We start from the raw sequence: 13,877 nt of genomic DNA, 5'->3' as shown, positions 1-13,877 counted from the left end.
TTACCAACCTTAGATGAAGATCTGCAAGCCATGACAAATTAAGTAGAATGATAGTGAATTTATCACAAGGTGGAAAAGTAGATTTTGGGGTTTTTAGAATCGGGGTTCATGGGGCAAGATGGAGGGATCTGGGCGTGTTCTGTCTTTTTACTTCTTCTTCTTGGCCTCCATCTTCTGCTGTGATGTTGGCACTTTTAGATTGGTTTAGAGTAGAAGCTCACTGTCTAACGTAGGTGATAGGTATTGGAATGTAATTGTAAACATTGTACATTGTAGTTTTTAGTATAAAGACACAACACTGCCCCGGGGGCAGGCACAGTGCCTGGAACTGTCCTGCTGAGCAGACCTCAACAGGACAGGAGAAAGACTTTTATAGATAAGAAACAATAAACAACCTTGAGACTGAGAAATGAAGAGCCCTGACTCCTTCTTCAAGCACTGGGCTAGGAAAAGAGACTTTCTAACTTCTCTCAGGGTCACTCTGACAAGCTAAAGATCCCGACAGAAGAGGAGAAATTTGATAGACTGTTGGTTTGTCCAGTGTCATTGGAGAGGTGGCACCTTCACCCTCCAATCCACTGTCACTTTTGGAAAACTATAAATGTTGGAGTAGGAAATAAACTTCCCTTTTCTTCACCTCGAGAGCAGCGCTGTGTGTGCTCGTGTTGTTTTGTGTCCCATAGTGACAGCCAGGGGCTGGCATCTGCCATCCCCTGGGACACAAACACCCCAGGGATGCTCCAGGGCGGAAAGGAGAGCCCATCACCAAGAGTCTGCTGGCACCAGGAGCACCCAGTGCTGGCCTGGAGCCTGCCCTGGGCTGGACCAGTGTTGAAGTTGCCAGCGAGGCATGAAAAAGCAGCATTTAAAGCAAAGCATGTTTTGTTTCACTCTCCTGCCTTTGAAAACAGAGATCAGCTTTATTCCAGGCAAATGCTCCTACGGGCAACTTTTTCTGACCCATTTCCAGCCGGTTTCAACGCTGTCACTCTCAATCTTGGGAGATGTTCCCAGGGTATCCGGCAGAAATTGCAGCACAGATTAAAAGAGATCAAGGCTTGAGACAGGCAGATGACTGAAGTGTTGTTTGGGGAGCATGTTTGGGGAAAGAGGCTGAAAGAGCTCCTGTCCCATAGGAATGGACCCCAAAACTGCACCTGGCCCTGCCATCCTGCCACTGTCCCCAAGATCACCGTCCTGCAAGACGTCACAGATGGAGGGCGGTGAGATGAAAGCCCCAAACTGGCCCCTTATGCACAATCTGCCAAGAATAATCACAATAATAACAAGAAAAAGCATGTGGAGCCAGTTAAGAGCTCAGAGCCCATCCACAGCACCGGTCTCCCTCCTCTTTTCCGTGCAACAGGTGATCTTGAGAAAATAAAATAATAGTAATAATCTACTCCATTAGGATAAAACATTAGGGGAATTATTGAATGAGAGGCAGGAGAGGCAGCTGGAAAAGGAAGTTTAATGGCCATTACAGTTTAACCCACTTTCATTTCCAGAATAATGGAGCTGTGATGCACTATCCAAGCCTCCTTCCCAACTTTCTTTAAAAACAAAAACAAAAAAACCCAAACAATAAAAATAAAAAAAAAAAAACAAACAAAAAAAAGAAAGAAAGAGGAAACAAACTCAGTGATTCAGGAGACCATCAGTCCTGCAGAAGTCAGGGGGCTGGCTGGCAACTTTCTGGCCAGGGAGCCTACAGCCAGGAAGTCAGAAAATCTTGCTGGGGCTGAAAACTGGCCCTGGATCATAGAAACCACAGAATCCTACAATGGTTTTGGTTGGTAGGGACCTTAAATTCACCTCATTCCAACACTCTTGCCAAAAGCCCTGTCCAACCTGGCCTTGAACATTTCCAGGGATGGGGAAGCCCCAGCTTCTCCAGCAGCCTATGCCAGGATCTCAGCACCCTCACAGTGAAGAATTCCTTCCCAATATCTAATCTCTGTATCAGTCTGATTCCATCTCTACATGCCTCTGTATAAAGTGCCTGGCATAGTCATGCAGGATTTTTAGTGGCAAAGTGGGAGCCTAATTCTGTATCATGCTCCAATCCCTGTGAGTTCCTGTGATCCACAAATTAGTGGGGATTATCCCCATCCCCACCAGGGGTGGCCTCCTCTGTCGTGGCTCTCCATCACCCTAGAGAAAACCCACCTGCAGGTGGCATGACAAGCAGGTAGGAGGAATTCCAGGGCCTTCCTGGCTTTCCTTCACCCTCTGTATGCACATGAAATCCCCCAAACACCAGCAAGCTCTGCCATACACCCATGCTGGTGAACAGGAGAGACCAAGCTGGAGCTTGAATCTGGTGGATGCTCGTTTTTTTTCACATGGCAGTGGCCATGGGTTCACAAAAGAGACTTGTTATTCCATTGAAAATGAGTTTCTTCTGCCCCAGTAGTATGAGAGCTCAAATTATCCTTGAGAAAAGCAGCCTGTGGACTCTTGAGATTACAAGAGGCTCTGAGAGGAGGATGAAAGCCAGAACTGAAGTCTCCTCTACCTCCTGCCTATTGGAGAGGGTCAGACTACCACCTCATAGCCCCTTTTTCCATGCACAGGAGCACTGAAATCCCTTTGTGCCTTGTTCCCCACAGCCCAGCATCCATGTGAAGGCTGGGAGAGGAGCCCTGCCCGGGATGGGTGTGGGAGTGCTCCTCACCCAGCCCATGAGCAGACCTCGGTCACAATGGATGCACTCACACCTGTCACAGACATCTTTTATGAAAAATCCTTTCCTTAGGATTTTTTTCTCCTGAGAAGCTGAGAGGCCTCAGGAACAAAATGTAAACATTGATTATCTGCTGCTGTGGAATGCAACAGGTGCATCTGTGATTGGTCTCATGTGGTTGTTTCTAATTAATGGCCAATCACAGTGAGCTGGCTCAGACAAAGAGTCCAAGACACAAGCCTTTGTTATTCATTCCTTCTTTTTCTAGTCTTAGCTAGCCTTGATGAAATCCTTTCTTCTATTCTTTTAGTATAGTTTTAATGTAATATATATCATAAAATAATAAATCAAGCATTCTGAAACATGGAGTCAGATCCTCATCTCTTCCCTCATCCTGAGACCCCTGTGAACATGATCACTCACACCTCTTCCCTTGGCAACCACACAGCAAAGAAAGGAAATCAGCCTTGGAAACTCCTGACTCCTGGCACAAAAGCCAACCTCTGTTTGTCAGGAAGCAGGGATGCTGTCGGAGCAGAGCTGAGAGTGATGGGGAAAAAGGGCAGGGGAGGACTCGATCTGCATTTGCACATTTTGGTCTGACAGCCATGAGCTGCAGAGATCCTTTTCATCAGCTCCATAACAAACCTGCAGCCAGGCACTTCAGCCTTGATCTTGGCTTACAGCAGTGCCCAAGAAGATCAAGACCACAGCAGGGCCAGCCCCTCCAGAGGTGATGCACCCTCTTAGAGCAGCTGGGAGCAGACAGTGAAATTGAGATAATGGTGCAAGATGTTTTGGGGAGTGGCCTTGCAAACAATTTCTTTTTTTTCCCTTGGACTAATCAAGCACAAATGATGGAGGAGAAAGCTGGCCTGGGGCTGCAATCTGGAAGAGCAATTGAAGCTCTTATTAGGGTAGACACCACTGAACAGCTTGTTTGCAGCCTCTGCAACACATTGGCTCTGGCTAATTATCTTCTGGTGGCACACACAAAAAAACCACCAAAAAAGCCCCAAAAACCAAAACAAACCAAGAAAAAAACAACAAAAAAAAGCTAACACCCCCCCCGCAAAAAAAACCCAAAAACTCAATCAACACACCACAGATCTTCCCCCAACATACAGACTTCTCCTTTTTCTGCCTTTCTCTGTGTGGCTGGGTGTGCATTGCTGTGTGACCCTGACACATGAAGCCATGGCCAGGGGGCTGCCAGGCTGATAGAAGTGGTGGTGACAGTGCCTGGTGGCACTGTGACACAGGCTGTGCACCAGGGCACAGGGCAGCAGGCACCCTGCACTGGGCAAAGGGCTCCTGACCAGTCAGTGGGAGTTAACCCTGGGTTAACGTGGCTGAGGCCTTCCAAGCACAGAACCCCCAGGGATAAAGGCACCCCATAAATGTGTTTTCAAAGTGATGGAGGGAGAGCTTTGAAGCAGCCTGTGAAGGCACTCAGCATTCAACACTCACAGAGGTGCCCAGGGCATCCTAACCACCCCAAAGGTGGGCACAGTTCCCCATCCTAGGGCAGCTGGAACCAGATGGGGAAATAAATGGCTTTTCAAAAGCCACTATATTTTCTACAGGCTTCTGGACAGCTAAACAGGAGCTGCCTTCCCATCACGTACTGTGGAAACCCAGGGTACCAGGAATATTTCTCTCTCTGCTCTGGGGTGCCCTGACCCCCAGGGCAGCACTGACTTTGACCCTCATTCATGGAGAAAGTTTCCCAGACTTCAAGATAGACTGGAATCCACAAAAGTGTGAAACAGATTATAGAGAGCAGTGTAGGTGTATCACTAGGTGAGAAATTTAGGAGAAATTTAGGGTTTGGGGTTTTTAGTATGTTGTGGATGGAAGCAAGATGGAGGGCACAGGGTGTTGTCCTGGGTTTCTTCTTCATGCTTCTTCTGCATTGGTTTGGGGGGCATTTTGTAATTGGGCAGAAAAGTCCCCATTGCAGGCTCTGTGGGATCAGAGGGTTTTTACTGGGTTAAAAGGGGAAATAATCTAGGTGTCAGGTCTTAATTGGTTAGTTTAGTCTTGAAAGACCTTGTAACAAGAGATTGTTGGCCATTTTGTGCCTTGCTGCTGAACTTCCAGTAGTGAGACTGTTTTACTGATAAAACATAATAAACACCCGAGTCTGAACATGAACTACTCTCTCAAGTGCCTTCAATCCAGACCCAGAGAAACCAACAACCAGTACCCCCCCAGCCTACCATGACAGAGATGTGGAGGATCCTCAGCTCCTCCTCAGCCGACTCGGTCTGCGGCTCCTCGGTGGGGTCGAAGCCGGGCAGGTTGGGGGCCCCGTCCTGGTGGTGGATGTGGAAGAGCAAGGTGCCGTTCTCCAGCCACTGCTGCCGCCAGCGCACCAGGGGGATGTCATCCGTGTTGCCCGAGATCTCTGCAAGAGCAAAGCTGGTCAGGGGGGAGCTGTGGAGCAGAGGGTTCGTGGGAGATGTTCACCCCTTCCCCAAAAACAATGGCTGGAGGGACCAAAGGATGCACACCCTCTAGTCATCGATGTTGGAATTCAGGACATCCCATCCTGAACCCCTGCCAGGGGGCTCAGAGACCCTGGCACAGAGCCCAAGACCCCTGTGCCTTTTATTATGACCCATGGAAAAAATTACCAACCTTACATGAGGTTCTGCAAGCCACGAAAGTCTAAGTAGAATAATAGTTAGTTTGTCACAGGGTGAAAAATAGGTTTTTTGGGGTTTTTAGCATGGGGGTTCAGGAGGCAAGATGGAGAAATCTGGGCATGTCCAGCCTTTTTCCTTCTTCTTGGCCTCCATCTTCTGCTGTGATGTCGGCATTTTTAGATTGGTTTAGAGTAGAAGGTCACTGTCTAACATAGGTGATAGGTATTGGGAAGTTATGGTAAATAATGTACACGTTGTTTTTAGTATAAAAAGATAACACCACCCTGAGGGCAGCCAGTGTGCGGCCAAGAGAAAGAATTTTATAGAGAAGAAACAATAAACAACCTTGAGAACAAGAACAGAAGAGTTCTGACTCCTTCTTTGACCGCCAGGCTGGGAAAAGACTTTCTGACACATCTTGGGGTCACTGTGACCAGCAGAAGTCTCAAGAATCTCCTGCCAGCACCATGGGTGCCCCTACATAAATCACAACCTGAAGGGCTAAAGGGGAGTAAAGCCATATTTCTGGGTATAATCCAGATGTGGGCCTCTCCAAAACTCCAGCTGTGGTGCAGGGAGACAGCACTGACTGACAGCAGGGACCCAGCAGTGTCCTTCCAGCTCTACGTTGGGCAGGTTCCACCCACACAGCTTCAGACACTGGGAACACAGCATACAGGACAAATTCTCAGCAGCATCATGGGATCACTGGGAGCACATCACAAATTATTGCAGACAAAATATTCACCATCCTTTGTGAACAGTGAAACATGAACCTGGCCGTGATTTCAGAGGTTTTCAGGTTTCAATCATCTTCTACAGCTCTCCACCCAAGACTCGGCCCAAAGACCTGCAGAGGTGCCTGCAGCTTCTGCCCAAGCAACTCTATTTTTCCTAAGTACCTTTAATTCCAGAGTCTGGGGCAGTGAGACAGGTGGACAAAGCTGGGCTGTCGTGGAAGTAGAGGACACCCAGGCAGGGACACCACACATGCTCCAGAGCACTAAACACCAAATCAAACCTAATTCAACCTGGCTGGCTCCGAAATTTCAGGGACATGCTACATCTGGCTCTCAGCCAAAGACAGGGTAACACCAGCACCTCTCTCTAGGAGAGATGGGCACTGTTTTAATCACTGTGTCCCCCTCAGACCAGATCACCTTGATCACCATCTCACACCACCTCAATCTCAGCCATCAGCTCAAGCCTGTTAGCTATTTTTGTGAAAATAGCAGATTTTGTTGGGGTGACCAGAAAAAACATGATCAGCTTCCCACTGAGGCACAGCCTTCCCTCCTGTATCTGCCCCATTGCTGGCAATGGGAAGGCACCCCTCTCACTTTGCAAATTATCACCTTTATTTTGCTTGTTTCACGCTGCCTTCAAATGAAAACTGGAATTCAATTACAGCGCCGAAAAACGACGTCTTCAATTTGCTGCTAATTAATTTCATTAGGCTGCCTTAAGTGAGCTGGCTGCTGGGGGAGGTGGGCAGGGGGGGCAAAAATCTGCATGGGGAACCAGGTTCATCCTCCCAAACTGATTTGATTAATCAAAAGGACCATCAGCCACAGAGTGTTTGTGCTCAGCACGGGCTGTGTTTCTGGAGGTGATCAGAGCACTTGGAGTGTCCCCAGCACAGGGATGCTGAGCACTCCACCAGGCTGGGGGGGGAAGCAAAACCCAGAGTTAAGTCATTAAGAAGCCAGAAGCACTTTTGGAATTCCCTCTGACTGCTGAGCTGTGTGTTCAGGGACACAGATCCCCTTTGAAAAGCCCGTCCTGGGAGCCAGGGGGATTTGGAGCAGCAGATCTCCTCCTCTCCCACATGGTCTTTATTCATGGACTGAGAGGGGAAATCAAGCTTGCCTGCTTTCCCAGCTCCCCACGGCTTCTCAACTTCGTATGAACCAGCTCAAAAGGAGGAAAACACTCTCCCTGCACCTGCCTGCTAACGTGAAATTATGGGTAATTAAGGCAAGAACTTTCCTGCACAGCAGGAACTCAATATACTGACATTTGGAAAAAATGTAAATACCAGCATTTGCTCCATTGTAAAGAGTGAAAATAATAGATACTAAGTATGTGACATTGTGACATTTAGAAAGCTAGAGTAAGAGATGTTTTCCCCCTGATCTGACATATCACTGTAAAAGCAGCACCCTTCAGCTCATTAATATTTGAGAAGAAATCCTTGATGGAAGTTATTTAAATGATTAATAGATTATAGTAAATTTAAGCCTTAAAATAGGTTGTCATAATTTCAAATTTATTTAAACAGGCTTATTTTTTTAAAAAGAAAAATATATTTCAATAAAAAATGTGTTCTTGTTTTAGAAGAGCCCAAAGAGACTGAGCAGAGACTGAGCAGGTTTTCCTCTTTCACCAGACATCAGGATGTGACCCTGCAGCTGCATTGCACACAGGTCAGAAGTGCAAGAGACAAAGGAAAAGACCCCAGAAATCCATTGCCATCACCCCAAACTGGCAGCTATGAGCCCTGCAGGACAAGGCTGCTCCACCACCTCTGCTCCTGCCCAGAGGCACTGCCTGGATGGGAGAGCTTCAGCCTTGGACCTTCTCCTCCTTTCCTCAAGTGTCAAGCAACACGTCAGCTGCCTCTATCCTACTCCATTTCTCCTTGAAAAATTTGCACTTTTAAATGCTTTCCTGCATCTGTGAAGCTCTCTTGGAGTTTGGATTAAGCAAGACCAAGACAAGATCAAGACCAAGCTCCCTCCCTAACATAGCACCTCTTTACTCTCTCTCTTCCCAGTCCAACAGATTTCACTTTTCCCTTTGTCTTGCTCTCCAAGCAGACATCTCAGCACCCGGTGGGATGCTACAGTGACCCATGAAACCAACTGGGATGATTTATCTGGATGTTGTAGGGTGTCAGCTCTGCTACAGAGCTGGCAGGTGCCAACCCTCCTGACCAGCTTGTACACTGGGGCCAGGATGTCCCAGAGGAGGCAGGAAAGTGGGCAGAAAGGCAGAAAAAAAATGGTGGGGGGAGAAGATAATTTCAAGTTCAAAGTTTGAAAGATATTGATGAAAAGCCTGGTCCCTGCATGGCTTTCATTAAGGCCTTGGATAGGAAGCCATTAGCACTAGTATTAACTTCTTGCACCTCTGTTAAAAAATAGCCTGTCTGAGTCAGAGGTTAATAACAGTAGGAGGCCACTAATTAGGCTGTGCCACATTCACCTGGTATCAAACGTGGCCCAGGTCCTTCATAGCTGCAGGAGCAGCAGCCTCCAAAGGCCCCAGCTGCTGCTTTTAACATCAGGGCCCTGGCTGCTCCCCTCCCAGACCATCTGCAGTGGGGACAGAGAGGTTCTACAGGAGCAATTTGAGGAGAGGACAAAAAACCAGAGTGAAGGTGCTGGAGGTGTGTGGATTTATGCCTGCTTTGTTCTTTGTTATCCCAAACAGCCTCACTTCCCTTGGGACAGCTGTCCCACACAAAGCAAGCCCAGTCCTCCTGCAGGCAGCACCTCTGCATGTGCTGATTTTGGGAGGCAGCACTCTGTCACAGCCCAGTTCTCCACCTGAGCTGGTGCAACATCAGAACCATGGCCCATGAGCTTGGTGCTGACCTGGACCCACTCCCATGTCCTCATCACCTCACTGTGACCTGGCATGGTGGCACACAAGGAGAGCAACCCGCCTTAAAAACTCACAGTGGCATTTTGAGGGAAAAAAACGCCCAGCACAACAATTTTCCTCTCCATTTGGAAGCGTTTTGCACTAATAGATGCCTCCAATAAGTCAAATGAACTCTGCCATAATGCTGCTCTCCACAGACCCATTTCAGAGAGCCGAGCACAGATTTTGACTTGGACTTGTATTTCCTCGTTAACATTTAAACCTGCCTTATTTTCCAGCCAGAACCTGACTGTCGTTTAATTTAATCTCCCCATTAGCTCAGGCTTTTGCTCCACACCTAAACCACACACATCCTTTAAAGGGCTTGAACTCAGCTAAATCCAGCCTTGCACTCCTCCCAGGGTCTGCAATGCCTGAAGTGACTCGGGGGACCTTCCCACCATGAGTCACTTGGTCTCTCTGCTGGGACCTCAGGCCTTCATTGCTACCAATTCAGATGTCAAAATGCTTATCTTGATACTTAACTCATTTATACTTCCAGGGTTTCAGTGACAGATAATTCATGGGATAATATCAATGTTTTTATGGACCCGCTTTAAAAATTCACATTCATCACTGACTACCCATATTTCATTTGCATTTTTTTCCTGTCTCCAGTCTCAGGTAGAAGAACCAGCTCATTCTGCAGGTCATTCTGCCTTTTCAAGGCAATCCAGCTTTTCCATACCAGCAAACACAAACCTCAGTGTATATATTAGGAACCTGCTTCATGGGAGAGGGCCCCTGGGGGAAAATCTCCAAAAGACTCATAGATATGGGAGAACATAAAGGTTTGAGGAAGAGGCAGTGCTGATCTCCCTGCAGCCACTCTCAGGCTAGGTCAGAGAGATCACCCCATCACAACACCTGTGCCTGAGGCTGGTACACGTGGAGCCATGAGGAGCCTGCCCCAGCCTGGCTGACAGCTAGCCAGGTTTCTCCTTGGAATGCAGGGTGCCTTTGCTTTTGGGAAGGTCACCAGGGAGTTACATTTCAAAGCTGTAGCCACGCCTCAGCCTTGAACTGGGATTTCTGTCCCAAACATGCCAGAGCCCGAACCTCTCCCATTCTTCAACACCAAATCCTCTGTCACTCTGGGGGTGACACTGAGCTGGTTTTGAGCAGAGGACACTGACCCATCATTGGTGGGGCTGAGCTGACCAGGTTTGCTCTGCAGCTGGCGGCTTTAGAAGCTGACAGCCCCCCCTTGCCCTGCTCCTCCCCGCCAGCCCAAGGACGCACCTGGGTGCCTTCCCCTGCAAGCTCATTGCTCCATCACATTTCTCAATTCTGACCTAAAGCTGGGGGAAAAAAACAAGCAGATTGGGACATTCTCTGGTGTTTGATTTTCACTCCTGTCTTGTTACTTTGGTCCCATCTGCCATAGCTGTGAACTGCAGAGGAAATGTGGGAAGGGAGGCAGATCCACCTCCTGGTCCAACACTCGGGTGACACGGTCATGTTCAAAAGAACCCAAGTGCCCACCCACGACAGGAAGCAAAAGGAAAATAGAGAGAATGTGTGAAGACACTTCCAAGATGCCATGCTGCAATAAAAACCCCAGAAAGAACCACATCTGTAGTTGATATCTCACCCTGCGATGCTGTCACGTCACCTATTCCAGAGGGAAGATCAGGTCTCTGTGGAAAGGGTCCAAATGATGGAGAGGCTCCCAGTCAGCCATGGAAAATTACCAGCCTGGCTAAACTGTCTCCCAGCAAATCAGTGAGAAGGAGGGCACAAACCCCTGAGCTCAGATGGTGCTCACCTACAAACTGCAGAACTCCACCAAGGAGTGGAGAATCACCAAGTGATTTTCACTATCACTCCAAAAGGGCGAGCAACTCGAGAAGAGAAACCTGCCAGAGGAAACCCCAATTTCTTATAAAAGCTGTTGTGCATCAAGAAAATAAAAACCAGTAAATTCTGCTTGTGCCCTGGACACTTTGTTAGAGGAACCTGTAGGTGCATCAGTGAATACATGTCACCCAACACTGCGAGCCAGAAGATAAGGGTGATCCAATTTGACAGACTCGTTTCAAAAAGCTCTTGTCAAAATCCACCCTCGAAGTTTCCCAAAGCACCAAAGTGGGGCTGGGATGAGAAGGAGAGTCGTCTTGAAGCCCACCAGGTGGGGGAGGAGTAAGAGTTTGGCTCTCAGGATGAAAGAAGGTTACCAAGAAGCCCCATGGAGATCTCTGTCAGGACCTTGGCTGCTCAGAAACACTCTGGAAGAGGAGGAGGATGGCAAAGTTGGTCACCAAGGCTAAATTTAGTCTTCTCAAAGCTGAAGCTGAGAAGCGCAGGAGGAAAGCGGGCAAGGAAGTGGGCAGGTGAAACTCAACCTTGGTGAGAGCAAGCTGATCTGGAATCCTGCAAGTGATATTCAGGTCAACCATCTCGAGAAGGAGGAGGCAAAGCTTGGGAGGCTTGGAGGAGGGGTACAAGGAAGATGAGATGTTGCAAATGGCTTTGTGAAGAGGAGAAACCAACGGTGTGAGGACTCCTCAGTAAAGGAACCAAACAACAGGGTGAGGACATGATAAAAGCCTGTAAAACCATCAGGCCCGTGGAGCACTGGGAAAGAAAATGGTTATTCACCATTTCTCACTTTGCAAGGATTTACAAGTGTAAAAACCAACAAAAGGTTCTTTTTCATACACTATAAAGTATGAAAGCAGTGCAAAAGGTGCTGAATTCAGGGGAGACAGAGCCACCAGCAGCTATTGAGCCAGAGAGCCCAGAGGCGCATCCTAGGTGGAGAAATCCCTGGGCAGCAGGGAAAGGACCAAATATAGATATCCTGCAGTTTTAATTTTTTTTTCCAATTTCAATTGATAAATTATCAATTGATAAACTATCAATTGATAAATTATCAATTTCAGTTTTCAATTATCAGTGCTAGCTGCAGATGCCAAGGGACAACAACCCACTACCCCCACACTGCCCAGTCTCTTGGGGTTCAAGAGCAAATCCAGCTTTGTGCTACCCAGGCCAGCATTCAAGGATGCCTCCCACATCCACGTGTCCCTTTGGGAGTGGTTGAGACCCTCTGCTCCCCCAGGGGAGGAGGGGGTACCCCAGGGCAGCTCCCTCCTAGTGACAGAGGTGATCCTTTTAACACCCAACCAGAAACTCCCCCTTTCCAAATCCCAGCCCTCCGTGCTCTCGGACCCTACAGCCCCAAGATAACTTGCCAAGATTCCCTTCAGCTTTACAAGCCAGCCAGCAATTTCCACAGGGAGGCAAAGGACTATTTATATCCATCAGGGGCTGGCAGGGAAGGTAATGGCTGGCCACTGCAGCCCATCTGCCAGGCCCTTAGGAAAACAACAGAGCATATCCTGCAGGGGAGGTCAGGCACTGGTGCTGGGACAGCAAGGGGATGCTCCACAGGGATGACATGGGCTGCACATCAAGGGTGAACTCCAGCTCACTTCTACACACTCCTCTGTGTGAGCTCTCGTTGTGCCAAGGCCAAGAGGTCAGGAAAATGAGATGTTATTTTGGCATTTCTGTGCTCAGCACGGGGAACAAGCACAGCCACTTGTTCCTCATCTCCCCTGGGGGGAGAGCCACGACCTGTTGGTTTCCTGAGATATGGGATGGCCCAAAAAGGACCAAAACAACCTTGTCTGCTCTCCTGGGCACAGCTGGGCTGAGAGCTTTTCCAAGAGGTGATCCTCCTGGAGGGAACAATGCTGGTCTCAGAGGATGGGATGGAGAAGGCAGGCACGGGCTGCTGCCAGCTGCAGCCTAACATCATAAACTCTTTGGTGCTTAGGAGCTCTTACACGATTTCAAGCTCCATTTTCAAGTTTGTGGGGAGGCTTTGAAAGATGGGAAAGGCAGAATGGAAAAGGAAAAAAAAAAAAGAAGGAAGAAAGCTGTAGAAGGGGGAAAAGTTAACCGTGCATCTCGAATTTATCACTCTTGAAAGAAGAGCTTGGCAGGATGGCCAGAGCCCAGCCAGTGCACAGCAATCAATGGGAACGCTTTGGGTCTAGTCAAGCTTCCTTGAGATTTACAGGAACTGAACAGAGGCATAAATCTGTCACTGCCTGATGAAAATGGATGTAATTAAATTTGCAGGTGTATATAATTGTCATATTGATGATCTGTATAAATCAGAGGAGCCAGCAGAGGCACAGAGGAGCTGCTTGCCCCCCTGCGTGGCCAGGAACAGGGCTGTGGGGCACCCACCTCACCCGCATGGCTCTGCCCATCACCACAATCTCCTCCTCCACAAGAGGCTTTCCCAAATTGCCCCCACAGGCAGCAGAAGCTGCAGGACCCCCCACCCTTTCCAGTTTACCTGCAGCCCCATCCTGGCTGCTACAAATCTCCTGTGCCTGCAGGAGGGGGCAGGCAGGACCACAGGCATTGGGAAGCCTGACCATGGAGATCGTGGGGGTTCTTTGCAGCTGCTTTGAAGCTCTGAGCCCAGGTGCAAGTGGGGCACTGACTTGATCTTTTAGCAGTGCTTTCTTTTTTTTTTTTTAATAATTTCTTTTAACCTTTGTTATTTTGGGAACTTTGAAGCCGAAGCTGCTCCGAGGCAGCCGCCTTTGTAGGAAGGACAGAGAGTGCAGGGTGGGGATTTGAAAGAGGAGGAGAAACAGGGAGGGGAGGAAATGGTGCTTCCCATCAGAAAGTGAGAGAAAGAAAGAGAGAGAGAGAAAGAGAGAGAGAAAGAGAGAGAGAAAGAAAGAAAGAGAGAGAGAAAGAGGGAGAGAAAGAGGGAGAGAAAGAAAAATAAAGAGGGAGAGAAAGAAAGAAAGAGAGAGAGAAAGAGGGAGAGAAAGAGGGAGAGAAAGAGAGAAAGAAAAATAAAGAGGGAGAGAAAGAAAGAAAGAGAGAGAGAAAGAGGGAGAGAAAGAGGGAGAGAAAGA

At 48.3% G+C, this 13,877-nt stretch overlaps 1 protein-coding gene across 1 annotated transcript in view; it reads right to left on the bottom strand.

Moving 5' to 3' along the window:
- ASTN1 (astrotactin 1) overlaps nt 1-13,877 on the bottom strand; it is a 65,286-nt gene that overhangs the window by 35,540 nt on the left and 15,869 nt on the right. The window contains 1 exon segment of the mRNA XM_031064143.1: nt 4,909-5,096. Coding sequence (XP_030920003.1) covers nt 4,909-5,096 — 188 coding nt within the window.

Source organism: Geospiza fortis, unplaced genomic scaffold, assembly GCF_000277835.1.
Source record: "Geospiza fortis unplaced genomic scaffold, GeoFor_1.0 scaffold399, whole genome shotgun sequence".
NCBI lineage: Eukaryota > Metazoa > Chordata > Aves > Passeriformes > Thraupidae > Geospiza > Geospiza fortis.
The sequence above is the reverse complement of the archived record's forward strand: the minus strand, read 5'-3'. Positions and strand labels throughout refer to the sequence as shown.